This window comes from Alosa sapidissima, chromosome 15 (assembly GCF_018492685.1).
Source record: "Alosa sapidissima isolate fAloSap1 chromosome 15, fAloSap1.pri, whole genome shotgun sequence".
Taxonomy (NCBI): domain Eukaryota; kingdom Metazoa; phylum Chordata; class Actinopteri; order Clupeiformes; family Clupeidae; genus Alosa; species Alosa sapidissima.
The window spans coordinates 30028987-30048373 of NC_055971.1; the positions used below are offsets into that span (position 1 = coordinate 30028987).

At 46.8% G+C, this 19387-nt stretch overlaps 1 protein-coding gene across 1 annotated transcript in view; it reads left to right on the top strand.

Moving 5' to 3' along the window:
* Positions 1 to 13907, top strand: part of LOC121684053 (spectrin beta chain, non-erythrocytic 4-like) — a 93798-nt gene extending 79891 nt beyond the window's left edge. Inside the window, 9 exon segments of the mRNA XM_042063983.1 lie at positions 1725 to 1863; positions 2713 to 2797; positions 3198 to 3394; positions 5738 to 6765; positions 7881 to 7941; positions 9049 to 9317; positions 11997 to 12167; positions 13195 to 13237; positions 13488 to 13907. Coding sequence (XP_041919917.1) covers positions 1725 to 1863; positions 2713 to 2797; positions 3198 to 3394; positions 5738 to 6765; positions 7881 to 7941; positions 9049 to 9317; positions 11997 to 12167; positions 13195 to 13237; positions 13488 to 13730 — 2236 coding nt within the window. The 3' untranslated portion in view covers positions 13731 to 13907.
* The last annotated feature ends 5480 nt before the right edge of the window (positions 13908 to 19387 follow it).

The following is a 19387-nucleotide window of genomic DNA, read 5'->3' on the forward strand; positions in this document are numbered from 1 at the left end:
TGTATTGCCAACCAACTAAGTTGCTAACAGGTTAGCATGGTTTTGGGGAAATGCACCCCTGGTGTATTGTGAGTGAATGAGTTAGTATTATACACACTGCATCACTCTGTTGAAGAGAGAGAGGGAAGTACATAAGTGAGAAGTAAACAGAATATCCTACTTGTATACTGGGGATTGGTTATGTCACAGTATTATACCTCTGTTGATAGTGAATCAGTATTATTATTGTATTATAAATGACTATTTTGTAATAGATAATAGTAGTGTTTGCCAATTATATTTCTGAATCTGTGAAATGCCTTAGTCTAGTATGAGGTATATAACATTTTATTAAAAGTTTAGTGTTACAGTAAGGCAAATTTTGTAACTTGTAACTTTTGTAACGATTTATCCTTAGTAAACTGTATACTGCCTGTGGTTCATTTAAGACATTAATGCAAAATGAATGTATATACTCAAAATTGTAAAGCTGTTTATTTATTTTTTTATATTATTCTGCATCAAGCGCCATTCTGTGACCCTGGGAACATGGACATAGAATGCACTCTTTTCAACACAAGGTTCTTGGTTCGCTCCCCAGAAAGAGGAAAGAGAGAGATAATTTGGACCTGCTCCATTTGTAGACACACTGGGTGAGATAAGGGATCCCCTCTGATGTGCTAATATTCAGGAGCTCCACAGGATCTTAGCCTCAGAGACAGACAGCCATAAACCCTGAGGGCCTCTGTCTGGTTTGAGTAAGCCAGTACAGTACAGCATCCCTCTAAAGTTGTTACCCCAGTAAACAGCAACAAACTCTGCAACCAACAACTGCTGACTTTAGAATGGTGGGGTTTGTTGGGTATTGTCAGAGTGCAAGCACCAAAATATATGCCAAAACCCAGCCACACACACACACACACACACACACACACACACACACACACACACACACACACACACACACACAGCACAGTCAGAGTTAAGAGTCTACCTGGCACTTACGTCTTAGGTATACGCCCCATGTCTCCTGAATGTTCAGTGATATTGACACACATGGTTCCCTCCAGTGTCTGACACAAGTCACCAACATGAGGCCTTGGTTCCAGAGCTTGGTTCCTGTCTCAGGGTGCTGTTCGCCCACCTCCTCTCCCCCATCTTACCCCAGCAGAAGAATCTTTTGTTTTAAGAGTGTCAGCCAATTGGTGCGATTTTATTTTGTTAGGGCCCCCAGCAAAGGGCCCTGGTCTTGGCCCTCCCAAGTGTAACCCCTCCATGTGTGTGTGTGTGCGTGTGTGTGTGTGTGTGTGTGTGCGTGTGTGTGTGTGTGTGTGTGTGCGCGTGTGTGTGTGTGTATGTACGTGTGTGTGTGTGTGTGTGTGTGTGTGTGTGTGTGTGTGTGTGTGTGTGTGTGTGTGTGTATGTACGTGTGTGTGTGTGTGTGTGTGTGTGTGTGTGTGCGTGCGTGTGTGTGTGTGCATGTGTGTGTTTGTGTGTGCGTGTGTGTGCCTGTATGTGTGTGTGTGTGTGTGTGTGTGTGTGTGTGTTTGTGTGTTTGTGTGTGCGTGTGCGTGTGTGTGTGTGTGTGTTTGTGTGTGCGTGTGTGTGTGTGCGTGTGTGCGTTTGTGCGCGTGTGCGTGTGTGTGTGTGTGTGTGTGTGTGTGTGTGTTTGCTCTTCTTCCTCGCCTTGCCAGCTCCTCTCTCCTCACAGAAATAATGGAGTCTGGACTCTCTGGTCCTTTCAGGGACGTGTCCTCGGTGGAGGTCCTGATGAACTACCACCAGAGCCTGAAGAGCGAGGTAGAGGCGCGGGACAAGAGCGTGCTGACGTGCATAGAGATGGGCAAGACCCTGCTGGCCGCACGGAACCCGGCCTCCGAAGAGGTGACCGACCCGACCCGACCCGACCCGCTCCACTCACCCCTGGAGGAGTGGGTGGATGTGTTGATTTGGATGTGTGTCATTTCTTAGAGAAAGAAAGAATGAAAGGAAGAAGGGGTTGCAAGCCTTTTAATGCGACTGCCACCTCTGACCAACTGACTGACAAACAGCTGACTGACTCACTGACCTACAGTATAGTACATTGTTCTCTAATTAAGATTAAGATTAAGACTTAGCCTTTAACTTACTTCATTAGCAGACTTGTTCAGCAGGCTTTATTCACAGTCCCTTGAGAAACTTTCATTTCTCCAGTTCCTTGGTTATTTTGGGTTTTGGCCAAGTTACAGTAAGACCAAAGATGTTCAGTGTTCCAAGTTATTTAAATACACAGCCTCTATGTTGGCAGAGAGAGAGAGAGGACACATTTATTACACAGCGCTCCCTCTACTGGCTTCTATTGGTAAAACAGGGTGCTAAAAATGGCAAAATACTGAAGACACAATACATACTCCACAGCAAAGATATTAGAAAGCTAGATACCTCATTGGGCTTCAGAACGTACGTAAGCGACGCCATCTTGGTGGGGGCAACAATCACTGGAGGCCAATGGAGGAGCATGTGACTCTGACTGGAAATCAGACAGGTGTCTCTGATTGCCGGCAAGTGTTGCCCATAGACAGTAAGGTGTTTGCCCCCAGCAATATCGCGGCCGCGTTTATGATGCCACCTAATAGAACTCGACGGCCAATGCGGTATCTAGCTTTCTAATATCTATGCTCCACAGTACAATCTCCCATAGATTAACACTTATTGTGTATCTGATGGGCAATGCCTTTGTCCTTTGTCACATAGATCAGGGACAAACTGGAGAGAGTGCTGTCCAAACAGCGAGAGCTCTCTGAGAAGTGGGACCGCCACTGGGAGTTCCTACAGCAGAGTAAGTACTAGTCTTAGTCTCTTGGCAGCATCAGTAGTGCTGTTGGGCTTGGAATCATCTTACGGACTCCTCCTCTGTCATTTCTCCTCTCCTCTCCTCTCCCTCCTCTCTTCTCCTTTCTCCTCTTCTCCTCTCCTTTCTTGTCCTCTTTTCTCCCCCTCTCCTCTCCTTTCCCCTCTTTTCCTCTCCTCCCCCCCTCTCCCACCCCTCCTCTCCTCCCCCCCCGCCCCCCTCTCTCGACCCCTCTCCTCTCCTTTCCCCTCTCCTCCCCCCCCCTCCTCCTCCCCTCCTCCTCTCCTCCTCTCCTCCTCTCTCCTCTCCCCCTCCCCCCCCCTCCTCCCCCCCTCCTCTCTCCTCTCCCCCTCCCCCCCTCCCCTCCTCCCCTCCTCCTCTCCTCCAGTGCTGGAGGTGCACCAGTTTGCGCAGGAGGCGGTGGTGGCGGAGGCGTGGCTGACGGCCCAGGAGCCGTTCATCAGCAGCAGTGAGCTGGGCTCCAGCGTGGACGAGGTGGAGCAGCTGATCCGCCGCCACGAGGCCTTCCGCAAGGCCGCCGCCACCTGGGAGGAGAGGTTCAGCTCGCTCAGACGCCTCACCACCGTGAGTCTCACACACACACGCACGCATGCATGCATGCAGACACACACATACACATACACACACGCCTGCATGCATACAGACACACACATACACACATGCATGCTTACACATACACACATACACACACACATGCATGCATGCATACAGACACACACATACACACATGCATGCTTACACATACACACATACACACACACACATCCACACACGCCTGCATGCATACAGACACACACATACACACATGCATGCTTACACATACACACATACACACACACACATGCATGCTTACACATACACACATACACACACACACATACACACACGCCTGCATGCATACAGACACACACACACACACATGCATGCTTACACACACACACATACACACACGCCTGCATGCATACACACATGCATGTTTACGCATACACACATACACACACACACATACACACACACACACACACACGCTCTCACACACACTCACACACACACACACACACACACACATGCACATGCACTTATACTTGAACAGACACAAGCCTGCAGTGCACACGCATATGTAGACACTTTCACACCATGCGTAGACACACACAGAGTAGGGTAGCATCACACCTGTGTGTGCTGGCAGACACACACACATCTACTCACAGAGAGTAGGGTAGGATCACACCTGTGTGTGCTGGCAGACACACACACATCTACTCACAGAGAGTATAAGTATAAGTATATGTATACGTATATATACTCTTTTGATCCCGTGAGGGAAATTTGGTCTCTGCATTTTATCCCAATCCGTGAATTAGTGAAACACACACAGCACACAGTGTACACACAGTGAGGTGAAGCACACACTAATCCCGGCGCAGTGAGCTGCCTGCATCAACAGCGGCGCTCGGGGAGCAGTGAGGGGTTAGGTGCCTTGCTCAAGGCCACTTCAGCCGTGCCTACTGGTCGGGGTTCGAACCCTCCGGTTACAGGTCCGAAGTGCTAACCAGTAGGCCACGACTGCCTCCAAGGGGGTAGGATCACACCTGTGTGTGCTGGCAGACAGACTGCTTCACACAGGCACACAGTTCCCTCCCAACGTGATCTAGATCATGGGTTCCCAAAGTGGGGGTCGGGACCCCCCGGGGGGTCGCGGGACGCCGAGGTGTGGGTCGCGAAATGATTTCCATAAATCAAATAAATTTGGGAAAAATAAAAGAGTTGTCACTTGACCGCACTTTAAAGACAGATTTTAATTCCAAGACGCTTGCTGAGTTCTGGATTTCAGTCGAGAGGGAATATCCACAGCTATTCAAGGCAGCGATGGACGTACTGACGCCGTTTGGCTCCACATACCTGTGCGACTGTAAGACTTTCTCTGCACTGACATATATTAAAAACAAATACAGATCGCGTCTAAATGTGGTGGATGATCTCCGTGTGGCCGTCTCCACAATTAAACCAAGAATGGACTTGCTGTGTTCCGCGCATAGCGAGCATCCATCTCATTAGATGAGATTAACGCTGAAACATAGTTGGCAAAATGTACATTTGCGCAGCAACAATGTACATATGTTTAAAACAGTTTGTGGATATTACCCTGACTGAGATATTCTTCTGTTAAAATGGAAATTAAAGTAATGTTTCAAAGTTAAGTTTGCATGACAGCAATAATGTGCACTCAAGTTACATGGATATTATTTTTTGACTAAGGTATTCTGCTTTTATCGTATAGTAAATTTCTATATGTAAAATCATAACAGGCTGCTCTGTTCTTTTGTGTTGTCGTTAAGCCCGTGTTTGGATAAGCCTAGTGCGTATGGCCGGTGCGCACATTTTATTTTATTTTTTGAGTCACATCCAGGGATAGTGGGGGTCGCCAGTCTCTGGCACGGTTATTTTGGGGGTCGCGGGTTGAAAAGTTTGGGAACCCCTGATCTGGATCCCACCAGCTTACTGTAACATGAGACTGCCCCTTCACTCATGTCCTGTAACATATGTGTTAATGAAGTGATAATGCCAACACAAGTGGCTATGGCAATTTACCACTACGTATAGCACAGTAACTAACCCATGGACACACCTAAGACTGCTGATATATATTACTGCTTTCATCATTACAGTACAATTGCAAGTAAAAATATGTCCTACATTTGAATCCAACAGGCACCTTCCTATATTTGTGGCCTTAGTTGAGTTTCAGCATAATTTAGCCAGTCACAAGTTATTTATTCAGTTATCTGCTAGAATTATGGTTGAACGTAATGCCATTTAGAACTGCTGAACAATAGCAGTGTAATACTGTCTGTGATGACCACACCATTCTGAACGCGCCCCTGGCTGCTCTTGTGATTGGTGCAGGTGGAGAAGATCAAAGCCGAGCAAGGCAAGCTCCCGCCCACTCCGCTGCTGGGCCGCAAGGTGTTCCTGGACCCTCAGGAGATCTCGCCGGCCCGCTCCACCCCGTCCTCCCTCCTGCGGCAGACCATCTACGAGCAGCAGGCCGTGGAGCGCGGCGAGCGAGCGCAGCCCTCGCCGTCGTCCTCGTCCGTGGCCTGCCGCCTGGGCTCCACCGTGGCCAACTACACGCCCGTGCTCAACGGCTCGGCGTACACGCGCAGCATCGAGGCCCGCACCAGCGGCCTGGTCGGGGTAGCCGCCGGACTGGGCATGAGCTCGCCCCCGATGCTGGCCGTGTCGCCGCCCGTGACCCTGGTGACGACCCCGGCACCGGCACCAGCAGCGGCGGTCACCGCGGCGGTGGTCACCACGGCGTCGGAGGCGTCGGGGTCTCCGGAGTCCAAGGCTCTGGTCCCCGAGCGCCGCGCCGAGCGGATCCTGCGCAAGCTGGCGGCGCAGAAGCCCCAGGAGAGCATCGACCACCTGCATGAGGCCGTGAAGCCGCTGCTGGACCGCGAGCGGGAGCGGCTGGAGCGCGAGCGCGAGAGCCTGGAGCGCCCGGGTGGCGAGGTGGGCGTCATGGCCGAGGTGGTCCTCCAGGACCCCCCGCTGGGTCGCGAGCGCCTCAACAGCGAGGCCCGCAGCAGCGAGCTACGCGTCAGCACCGGCGGCGGAGGCAGCGGCGGGAGTAGCCGCTCCGAGCTGCAGGCCGAGCTCCACGGGCAGCCGCCGCGTCACCACCACCGGCTGGAGCGCCAGCTCTCCAACGAGCAGCTGGTGCAGGCGCGGCGGGACGAGCTCCCGCAGGAGCTGTGGAGGGAGAGGGCCGAGCGCGAGAGGAGGCTGGAGAGACAGACGTCCAGCGAGCTGGAGGGGGCGGGCGGCCCAGCGCAGGGCCAGGGGCAGGGCCACGAGGCCCGCAGGAGGGACAGGCACAGACTGGACAGACAGGAGTCCAGCGACAGGGAACACTCAGACAGGCGCTCTACGTGAGTACACAACACAGTGACTAAGTGTGTTTGTTTGTGTGTGTATACAGTCTATATGTGTTTGTTTGTGTGTGTGTATACAGTCTATATGTGTTTGTTTTTGTGTGTGTATACAGTCTATATGTGTTTGTTTGTGTGTGTGTGTATACAGTCTATATGTGTTTGTTTTTGTGTGTGTATACAGTCTATATGTGTTTGTTTTTGTGTGTGTATACAGTCTATATGTGTTAGTGTGTATACAGTCTATATGTGTTTGTTTGTGTGTGTGTATACAGTCTATATGTGTTTGTGAATGTCTGAGTGTTTGTATTTGACAGTATGTATGTATGTATGTATTGTGTTTTTGTGTATGTATTTGTAATTTAGGTATGCATTTTATGCATGTTTGTATGTCTATCTATCTGCATTGATGCATGTGTGTTATTGTTGATGTTGTTGTTGTTGTGATTGTTGTTGTGTTTTGTAATACATGCCACTCACAGATGATAAACTTCAGTTAACACACTCCAGTCCTCTAATCTGGCGCTCCTGACTGTGATGTGGAGAAGTCACTGAGCGCTCAGCAGGATGGTTGTGTCTTTGCCTCAGACGGAGAGAGCCACACCACTGCTAATGAAATCATAACTAGGACAGCACCGCCATAAATTATTTTCATCTTTTAATTTTTGCATACCATGTGACGAGGTGCTGTCTTTGCTATCATTTTTTCTTACTGTCGCTGGCTAGTGGGATTCAACACTGAAAAATGTTATTATAATGTCTGTTGTCCTTTCAAGTTGTTGAGGAGACAGGTTTAGTTGTACATGCACTCAAGCACTTATTAAGGATGGTGTTTGTTTGTGTTGTGGTGGCCAGCACAGTGGAAGAAAGAGACTTCTGAGATCAGATTGGACACTGTTATGTCTTTGACAACTCTATCTCTACCAGTTAATCCATGCTGGACACTGCTGTCATGTCTTTGTGTAGCTGACAAATGTGAAGGTGTCTTTACAATATGAACCTACAGTATATAATGATGGAGAATAGCTAACTTGGCATGCTAACGCCATATGAAATAGGCCTGTTTGGCATGACTAAGAGCAACATGGCTCTCATACAGCATGTTTTCTGAACAGGGAAAAGAGGTCCACTTTAGCTGACATCGTGGAACAGCTGCAGGAGAGGGAGGCAGCCGTGGTGAGTGTTTTTTCTACACAACCGTAACTGGTGAAAATTTAATGCCAAGAGAAGCTTGTGTGTGAATATGCAATGAGAAACATTCAAAACGAATGTTACTGTACAGCATAGCTCAGACCATGCAGTGTATTTTGCTTAAAGCCCTATAATCAATGCACTATACATAATGACGGAAACACATTTCTCATCAACATTATGAGAAACATGTGAAATGATGGCATCTGTATACTTAAAGGATTTTTTATCTAAGGGAGTCATAAACATAGATCACCACAAGTTGCCATAGGTAAGGGACATATAAACATAGATCACCACAGGATGCCATAGCTAAGGGGGTTATAAACATAGATCACCACAAGTTGCCATAGCTAAGAGGGTTATAAACATAGATCACCACAGGATGCCATAGCTAAGAGGGTTATAAACATAGATCACCACAAGATGCCATAGCTAAGGGAGTCATAAACATAGATCACCACAAGATGCCATAGGTAAGGGACATATAAACATAGATCACCACAAGATGCCATAGCTAAGGGGGTTATAAACATAGATCACCACAAGATGCCATAGGTCCCTTGTTGTCTTGAGTGATAAACTGGTATTACATTGGTATGGAAACTGACTGAAGATTTTAGATCTTCAGTCTTCATTTGAGTATGGTGTCATAATTTTATAATAAAGGTATGGGATGGACTGCACACCGTATGGGAACTATATGGTGTACAATTTATTCCATACCTTTTAATATTCCGGTATGTTTTTTTTAACCAGCACTTAGTCTTTTGGATTGTGCTTGACTTTACTTCATTGTATCTTCAAGTGATACCATACACCACATACCTGCATGCAGGTCTTAATTTCAATATCTAAGGATAAAATATACTGTACTGTCTAAATTTCAATGTGGGATCATATGATTTCAAAATGATAATGCACACTTACAGTATGCCTGCATGAATGAAGTCTGGCCAAACAGTTTTCTTCTCAGACTAAGGATAAAATATACTCTACTGTCTTCATTTCAATATGTTGGTCATATAGTTTAGGATTATTTTAATGGATTATACCTGCATGAATGAAGTCTGGCCTAACTGTCGTCTGCAGGCCCGAGGGGACATCCCTCGCCTGCCCAATGGCCTGCCCGAGAAGGTGTCCCGACCGGAACGGCCGCGGGCGCGAGACCGGCCCAAGCCTCGGCGGAGACCCCGGCCGAAGGAGCCCAGCGGCGGGGAGGTGCGGGAGGCGCGGCGCTCGCGGTCAGCGCCGGCGCAGAGCAGCCCATCCGTCCCCCAGCCGCCATCGCACACCGCCCAGCACGAGGGCTTCCTGTTCCGCAAGCTGGACATCGAGAGCCTGAAGAAGGCCGCCAACAGGTGGGGCCCGCGCGCGCTGTCGTCACTCTCCGTGAAGTGGACTTCACTCTGTTGCTCCTCGCCGATTGGTCACACTTTGACAGGAATCTCCACCCTGAAACATGTTCAAAATGGCTGCTGTGCAGTGTACTTTGTATTTTTGCTGTGTCTTCATCAGCGTACAGTATCTTCATGTAGATTCATTTGGTCATCTTGATACAGATGATTTTTAGATACAGGTACTGAGTTAGCTGTCACTGTTTATTTAGTGTTGGATTATGTCTAACATTCAAGATTGTGAAGGTGCATCCAGCAACTCAGTGTAGAAAAGGGATAACCTGGATCAAGTCTACAATACAGCATATTAACACAAGAGTCACAGCATGTTTACATGTAGACATAGTCTATCAAAACCACATACAAAACACATTCCTGTATTTGTATATACCTAAGTGTTTCAGGGGGAAGTATTCCAAGAATCCTTTTAGTTATCAAGCCAGTGTTCATTTCTGTTGGATGTATAGGTATGATTGATCTCGTTCCATTCTGTTGAAAACTGTTACCCTGTCCAAACAGAGTTAGAGCTTCAGTGAGCGCTGGCTTTGTAACTAATATGGAAGGTTTCCACGGAGACCACACAGTCACAGGAGCGACAGAGTGACGCTGCTCTCACAGCTGAGTTGGATGTATGGGAGTGGACCCACTGGGCATGACCCTGGCATGCGTCAAACCAGTAACACCAGACCTAACCAATCGATGTCCGATTGATTGGTGCTGAGATCGGCTTGTAATTGGCACTAACATATGTTCTAGCTTCTCCTCAGAGTTGCCATCCAGCAGTAACATATGTCAAGGCAGTGCCGGCGGGGGTAGAGAGGGTGTTTGGGCAGTTCTGAGATGGTAAAATGTGCCTTAAAACGGATATTTCTGTACAGCTGCACCAATTTGCAAAGCTAATGTAGGCCTACAGTTTCGTGAATCCCATCATCCGGGATTTCAAAATACCTTTTTGGACATCTAAAATATAGATATATTATAAAGGTTTTAAGGTCCTGTATGTTTTGAGGTATGTTTTGTAGGTAACATGTGAAGAACAGATACATACTAACCTGTCACTAGCATTGCACAGTTTTATGATCTGGACCCAAAATCCTGCTAAACATGACAGCACAATGTAAGATTTGTTGGGGAAAAATACAGTCAGTTAGCTATAAGTTGTTAGTGATTTGCTGTTCTGCTGTTGTATAGCCAGTTAGCTTGTTAGTTTCACAATGAACAATCCACACTGCTAATTTCAGTCTAGTGATTAAATTATCTCACCTAAATTCATCCATATTGTTATAGCCCAGCATCAGTCAGCCAAGTTATATCAAGGGGGTAGGGGTAATAATAATTTTTATAAAGTCAAAATGTCCCTTCTTCTGCATTAGTTATTCTAAAATGTTTTTTAACCCAATGACTGCCCAAGAATAGCTCACCATTCCACTGCTCGCAAACAAAAAAAAAAAACCTGCATGAAGCAAGCTGCACTTAGCCAGCCAACCAGCTGCTTGGTTGGTGGAACCCACCGGGTACTTCTGGACTCAGCAGAGGTGTGCGGTCATCACTTCCAAGTGGCCAGCCGTTCCCTTCCCGGATGGCAGTGGCGCCCTGGGCCAGACCTGGCCCCGATCTGGCCCAGATGTGGGCCGGATGCGGGGTTGGGATCTGGGGGCTTCAGAGGCTGCCGCCATCCGGGCACACATCGCTTTCCCCTGAACGAGATCGTCCTCCCTGCCCATCCACCCGCCTCGGCTCAAGCCCTTCAGTCCACCTTGTGGACGAGTCAGCACCAGGCCAGTGCAAGAGAGACTGAAGGTCACTGCAGGGCTGCCGCAGATACACCTCGAGTGGGGGCCGGCCAGCTTATACCTGCCACACACACACACACACACACACACATACACACACACACACACATATAAACACACTCACAAACACATACACACACAGTCATAAACATATGCGCACACACACACACATGCACACACATACACACACACACACACTCACACATGCACACACACACACACACACACACACACACACACACACACACATACACACATACATAAACATATGCACACACACACACATACACACATGCACACACACACTCACACACGCACACACACACAAACACACACGCACACAGGCACACACACAAGCATGCTCATACATAGACATACACACACATACAGACACACGCAAATGCAGATGCACACTTACTGGATGTATATTGCTTATATACATGTACAATGCACATTTGAAGGTATGATGCACTTCAAAGTTTGCCTGTCCACTCTGCTGTGTCCTACTTCTGTTTTTCTTGTGTGTTCTCCCGTCCTCCGCACTGTCCTTTAACCAATCTCTGGTCTCTTCTCTCTGCCCCTCTGCCTCCTGCTGCCGGCCGCTCCTCTCCTCGTCTGTAAAGGTAAGCCACAGTGCACCCAGGCCCGTGCCGCCATGGCGTCCCTTCCCCTCTCTCTCCTCTCTAGCGGTCACTCTCTCTCTCGCTCGCTCCTCTCTCCGTCTCCCTCTGTCCTGCTCTGCTCTGCTCAGAGTGCTCGCGAGGTGAGTAGATGGTGTGTGTTTAGCAGCGTTGCGGTTGCTCTGTCCGTGCTCACGGTGGCGCTGTTCTCCCTTCTCCCGCACCCACAGCAGGTCCTGGGCCAACCTCTACTGCGTGCTGTCCAAGGGCGAGCTGGGCTTCTACAAGGACGCCAAGAACACCGCCACACCTTACAACAACGAACCTCTTCTCAGCCTCAGTGGCTGCATCTGCGACGTCAACAACGGCTACAAGAAGAAGAAGAATGTCTTCACACTCAAGTAAGCGCTGCTGGACCTCACACACACACACACTTTTCAAAATGAAGACAACATAGAATAGATGGACGGAGCATTTGACCTTGTTCTCTGATGTTAACATAGACGGTATGCTACTTTGGTCTGTCAAGAACATGTTAAGATGCTATTTTACAGGCCCATTTACAACCCTGTTATTAGGCTGGGGAATAAAATGGCCCATTTTAGCTGATATCTAGCGCCCCCTCATGGTTATATGGCACCCATATGAATAATTGAGTGAGCCTTGCAGCCAAAGACCATCTACTGTAGGCTCCAGCAACCTCCACCTGAATGTCCAACTCAAGTGATACTGGAAGGTACAGTAACGTGGGGAGTGGGGCGGTGATCAGAGGGATGGTTTGCATCACACTTGTAAATGTTGCCCGTTTTTTAGAGGTCATTAGCCTGACGAGCCAGACCCACATTAAAATGTAGGGTCTGGGCACTCACCGTTCGCAGTGCTCAGTCCGAGGTGCGGGATAATCGGTTGTCTTTCGAATTCCCTCTGCACGCAATAGGATAGCGCTATGAGTCCCATACGTTTCCCACCAGCGGAGCTAGTTGGCTAGTTCAATTTTTTGCCAACTTAATAAAAGCTTAACTCGTGTCACACTGTTCACCAACAGCAACATTATCTTATTTGTTTTCAAGTAGCAGGGAATTCAAGCCAAACCGTTGCAACTCTGCCATCAATCATTACGTTAAGCCCGCCTAACGACTCTATACACGATTTGATTGGCCTGATAAAAGTTTAATTTTTCGAGCTCACAAGCCAACGGAGAGTTGCTAGACTAGCCTTGGCAGCAAATGTAATTGCCGCTAGGGTGCGTCTAGATTTCTAGGCTAAGAGGTCATTTGAAAGTCCAATAATTATATACTGTATGAAGGAGAAAACAACTGTGTTTCCCATTATGGTAGCTTTGTGGCCATGCACCAAAATCTTTTTTTTTTCCTCAAAGCTCCTCATTCAAACAAAGGTAATTGGTTTCCCATTCTATCATTGTTTCAGGACAAAAGATGGAAGTGAATTTCTTTTCCATGCAAGAGATGAGGTAAGATATCCCTCAACCAATAATGTAAACAAAACGGCCAAATCCAGAGGCCATGCAAGCTTTAAACAACTTCTCATGTGACTTAATGTAGCACAATCTGTGTATTGAGCCTGCAGTCTTTGTAAAACCAAGCCAATCTTTTGCCATATTGGTTCGAAAGATGCACAATGATGACTGTGTGGCGATTCTGCTGTTGATCTCACTCTGGCTCCATTTCTCGCTTTCATTGTCTGTCTGCTGTCTGCCGTAGGATGATCTGAAGGGCTGGGTCTCAAACATCACCAAAAGTATCAACGAGCACGAGGAGATCGCCAAGTGGGGTCAGCCCCAGCCTACTACCTCTTCCACGGACGAGGGCACGCGCCGCGATGCCAGGAAGTCGGAAGCGGAGAAGTCGGAGCGGGGCGAGAAGTCGGATCGCGACCGTGACCGGGTCTCCGAGCGGTCCGACAAAGGCGAGAAACCAGAGAAGCGCACGGGGAAGAAGAAGTGAGCCTGGATCCCGCTGGGTTCTTTTCTTTTTCTGGAGGGGGGGGGGGGGGATGGGTGGGCGCCAAGATCGAGAGGCAGGAACTCAGAAGGCAGAGGGAGGAGAGGGGGCTGAAGAGTGGTTTTGCGTCGCGAAGAGAGTGTGTATGCGTGTGTGTGTGTGTGTGTGCGTGTGTGCGTGCGTGCGTGCATGCGCGCGTGCGTGCGTGCGCGCGAGTGTGTGTGTGTGTGTGTGTGTGTGTGTGTGTGTGTGTGCTTATGAAGGGAAATTCTGGCCCTGTCCCCCTCCGCTGCTGCCTCTCTTAGGGCCGGTGGGGCGTCGCCTGGAAAAAGGAGGGACGACAGTGTGGGATCTGCGTGACGTCATGGAAACACACACATCACTGTGCCCTCGCGGTCCTCCTCTCGCTCTGTCTCTCTCTGCCTCCGTCGCTCTGAGCATGGGGACGCACGTCTGACTGGACACCCTGCCTGTGTCACAGTCCCATCTGTCGGACGGCTGATGTGCTTTGGCCCAGGCACAACAGAGCGCCCCTAGTGGTGTGGAGCCTCCCTGGGCCTGAACAGTGTCGCGTATAGCTGGTAGTGTTAAAAGCGTTGCAGTTGCAGGTATTACCAAGAAGTAGCTCATGACATTTGTTTTGTTTGTTTGTTTGTTTATGGTTTGTCCAAGAAAAGATTCAAATGCGTATGTATCTGTCTTTCTATTTAACAACTGTATGTCTTGACATCTTATCTATTCAATCCCAAGCAAGAGAATGAATATATGCCAAAATGATTTGTTTTTCTGAAAGAGTGGCCTTTTGTTGGAGAACACGTGCTATTTAGTTACTTAGTAGTGTGTATTTGTTGGTCTTGTTTGGGCATGTGTGTATTTAAGTGTGTGTGTGTGTGTGTGTGTGTGTGTGTGTGTGTGTGCGCACATGTGTGTATTGGTGAGTACATGCGTACATGCGTGTATGTATGTGTGTGTGTGTGTGTGTGTGTGTGTGTGTGTGTGTGTGTGTGTGTGTGTGAGTGTATGAGTGTGTGTGTGTGTGTGAGAGTGTCTGTGTGTGTGTGTGTGTGTGTGTGTGTGCGTGTGTGTGTGTGTGCATGTGTCACAGCTCACCACATCAATGGTGTTCATATCTCAGGTTTGTGTTAGCATCCTGTCTCTCATCTCCGACTCCTCTGGTCTTCCATGCATGGCTGATACCACTGACCAACTGTTCAGTTTCAGTCCACCACTTCACAAAGGGCATATCATTTTCACAATAATTATCAGAAAGGTCCACGAATAGGAATGAAGCTGAAGAATGAAAGAATGTGTTTTGATGAGGTTGATGATCGCTCAATGGACAGCATATTCCACAGCCATTGCAAATTCGCAATTGTGAATCTGTTATTGTGTGTGTGTGTGTGTATGTATGTGTGTATATGTGTGTGTGTGTGTGTGTGTGTGTGTGTGTGTGTGTGTGTGTGTGTGTGTGTGTGTGTGTGTGTGTTGCATAACACAGTCAGTACATGTCTCCGTCAGTGTGTATATCTTAAAAGCTCCCAAATAATCAGCACAGCAAAGCCATATACGGCCAAAGGGTTTGTCGTATTGTAAAACTGTGGACAAATCCATTTGGCGTTCACTCATATCAGGACGTTGCACTGAGATGACGAACACAGCGTAAAACTGTGGCCTGTCTGACCACTCACAGATCAGACTAGATATGCAAGGAGGTCACCGGATTGAGACGGTTCCTGAAGAAGCGAAGCAGCTTTTGTTCTAGTTTGTTTTCTTTCATTGTTCTCTAAAGTATGCATCACGGTACATGCGAATGACAAAACTAAGGTTTACTGCATGATTGACCCACCTCATCACCATGGTTACATGCAACATGCATCTTGTCAATGTGTTTTTTTCCCTCTCTCTCCCACATACACAGGATACTGTGCCATACACAGCACGGATCACCAATGTGCTTTTTATAAACACAGTGGGTGTGTTAGGTTCTGGTGAGGAACAACTATAGTGGTCTGTGCAGGCACCCATAGTTAGGTCACACAGGCATGGTAAACAAAGCCATGTTGGTCAGCCGAAAGCTTGCACTAACAGGGTCACTGGTCATCACACTGTTAATCCGTCTCCTCTGAGGTTTTGTGTATGAGGGGACCTTTTGCACTCACTGCAGTTCTTTCATGCCTGACAAGAGCATCTCTTGAGTTTGTCGTGACTTGTATATAATGCATAACTGTCATTTTTAAGTGGACATGCAGATGTTTCAAATGTTATCTTACTAATGCTGAGATACAAAAAAATGAGCAATGCAGGTCTTTTTTGTTTGTTTGTTTTTGCAGAGTAACATCCGTGTAACACACTGCTAGCGAGACCAGAGTGGAGTGACCTCTATCTAGGCCTACGTGCTCTTTTTTGTCTTCTGGAAAAAAAAGTGTGTCTCTTTATATCTGTAAATTAAACATTTTTTTTTATCTCAAGCTGCATCTAGCTACAGCAATTGCATTGACGTCTCAGTCTAAAATGGAATGACAGTCACATGTGTTTTTTTTTTTCCTCATTCAAATTTGCGGGGCTTTCCTCATGCAAAGCGGGCAGAGGTGTCTTTTCATCTCTTGACGGGATGCTCTTTCTGATTCCCCTTTTCCGTTTCATTTCTTACTCTAGTTTTTTGGTACAAAATCCTATTTTTTATGCGATGAGTCTCTCCCGTGAAGGAGGGTATGCAGCTGAGCTACTTATATCTGGTCAGCAAGTGGGGAAAGGGGGGACGGGAGCAGAGTGTGTGTGTCAACAATGCGAATAGAGACATTTATGCAACTTTTACTTTGCACTAAATTGCTACCCCATTGCACAGTGCTATCGCTTGGAAAGCTGTGGTGCCTCAGGGTCTGAGAAGAGGGAATGCCATGGCAGTTTTTTTCTGGGCTAACAGCGAGGCTTTAGTTCACTGCCTTCAGTAACAAACTACAGTTTCATCCTGATTTATTTATAGTTATGGCTTTTAGTGTGGATGTTATATAGGGAAGACACAGGTTCCCCTCTGTGTTTTTAGTAGGGATGTATTATTAAATACCCCACCCGAGCTATGTTGTTCTTCATAAGTTCAGCTCGAAAGTTCAATAGGATGGATCTCTGGAAGTGTGGTGTGGTTGAACCGTCATCCACTTGAGGAATATTTTTGTTTTGGTTAAGCCTACATCTCATGGTGCATTTTTAATACATAGATTTAGCATGCAAGTTAAAATAATATTGTAACCAGCAAGTCTAGAGATACTTGTCATCTTACAGAAAAACAGCGATTTGGTTCACTGCCCTTCCTAACAAACAGGTGCAGGCGGTAACGCGGGACTCAACAGAAAGCACAATTTTATAAAGTGTCTGTAATTCCAGAAGGTGAAGTGATCGAGCCTTTCTCTCACTGCGGTCCTTATCAATACCTCCTATTCCAGTCTTGACCATCAGCTGCGTCCATAGGGGCCTGATGTGGCCGTCAGGGATGAATGCTACTCTCACTCAGACTATCAACAGAACTCTGATTGACTCTCTGATTTTTGCCAGGGAATGAATTGTTCTCCCTGGTGCTCTCTTTGTTGGGCAGGATTGCAGTGTCTCCATTTATAGCCACCTCCATGTTCTTAGTCCAGTGAAAAAAAAAATCCTGTGTCTGAATCGATAGAAAGGGAGCTTAAGCTGACTGAGACGCTCACTCTTGTCTGTCTCCCACAAAACACTATATGTCAGTGATTTCTGAGCTAGTGAGGTCTCTTTAGTTCATCCGATGGCTGAACATTGATGGGGAGAAGAACAGTCAGTCCAGAGCCTCTGACTCATCCCTCTGCTGTCTAGACCCTGAAGCACCACCCTTTGAAGCTCAGTGGTTTGATGACCTGTACAAATTGTAATTGCTTAAAGTATTTTCTCTAAAGGAAACAAAATGATTTTTTTTTTGTTTGGTCGGTTGGTTTGTTTCTGCTGTTACATTTAAGGAAACGGTGGGTTTTAACAATTTTAAAATATCAATGGGGGAATTTTATTTGTAAAAAAAAAAATGTAATATGAGTGGTGGATGACGATGCAAACCATGATGAATTGGGTGGAAAGTTGCATGAATTACATAGTCCTTACTATGATACAGCTCTGCATGTCTAATCGTCTCATCCCTTTGCTTACAATCACTGTACAAGGGTGACACAAGTTCAAGGAAATGGCGAATGAATGAAATGAACGAACGAACGAACAAATGAATGATGTATAAAGCAGATCCAAACTTACAATCTTTGACTCTGTACAGTCGTTTCCTCTATAAATACAAATTGTGATATGTCAGTGTCCTTGTGGTTCTTTAACATCTTCAGACTTGATTTGACTTAATTGACACAATACACAGTGAAACAGATTCATGAAAAGATAAGTGATTGTATGTCTCCACTAAAGGGCCCGTTAAATGGGCAAGGTAAATGACCACTGCATGGTGACTCCCCTACTTTTTCTATTTCACTGTTGATATACAATAGCAGGTGAGACCCACCAGGATGGACAGCAAGCTCTCCACAGTTTATTGTTTATTAATATAAACAACACATTCTAGGAGGTGACAAGAGGTAAATAATTTGAGCTCTTTAGAATATGTGATGTTTTATATCCCCATAGGCTATGATTAGTAGCCTAGCTTCTTGAAGGACTTATATGAAATAAAACCATAGCCTATAAATTATATATGCCAATAGAGACCTATATTTTAAACCTATCATTTAACCCAATATGGATGATGGAAACGTCACACAAAATCAGTTCCTAGCTAACTTTTGAAAGTTGATGTTTCACATTTGCATAACAGTAGCCTAGTAGTACAAGGATACAAGGATACAAGGAAGTTTATTGTCACATGCATATAGTTACTGGAAGTAAGAAATGCAGTGAAATTATGTCTGGTGTCAGCCTATTTGTGCAAAGTGGGGGGGGGGGGGGGGGGTAAAAAGTGCAGTAGAAGAGGGGTTTAGTAGATTAAGTGGCAAAGGCTGCATAAGAAAGGTGGGGGAGGATTGGAATTGGGTAGGCAATTAGAAAGGCTAGGCAATCAAGGACATGGGTAGATGGAGGAGAAATCAAAATAATAAATAAAAAGTTCTATGGAGATGTGCAAAAGTTGGAGAAAGTCAGATATGTGTGTGTGTGTGTGTGTGTGTGTTTTGACGTGTGATGAAATAAGAAAATAAATAAAAGGTCTGTAGCATAGGGTGAGGGATGTAAAAGTGCTAAAAGTCTTGTAGGTGTGTGTGTGTGTGTGTGGGGGGGGGCGTCATGAGTGCTGAGGAGTGAATGAGTGCAAAGTCAGTATAGTGTGAGTTCAGAGTTGGGAAATGTTTGAGAGCTGAGGAGTGAATGTGTGCAAAGTCAGTATAGTGTGAGTCTCTCAGTTCTGGCTTTGTGACTACATAGGCGTCTTCTTGATTTCAGCGGTAGGAATAATCCATTGTTAGGATGAGAAGAGTCCTTCAGAATCTTTTGGGCTCTTAGGAGTACTCTTCTGGAATAGATATCTTGTAGAGCAGGGAGTTGAGTTCTTATAGTACGTTCAGCTGAGCGCACTACTCTCTGCAGAGTACTACAATCTCTAACTGTGGAGTTCCCATACCAGGTGATGATGCTACCAGTTAGAACACTCTCAA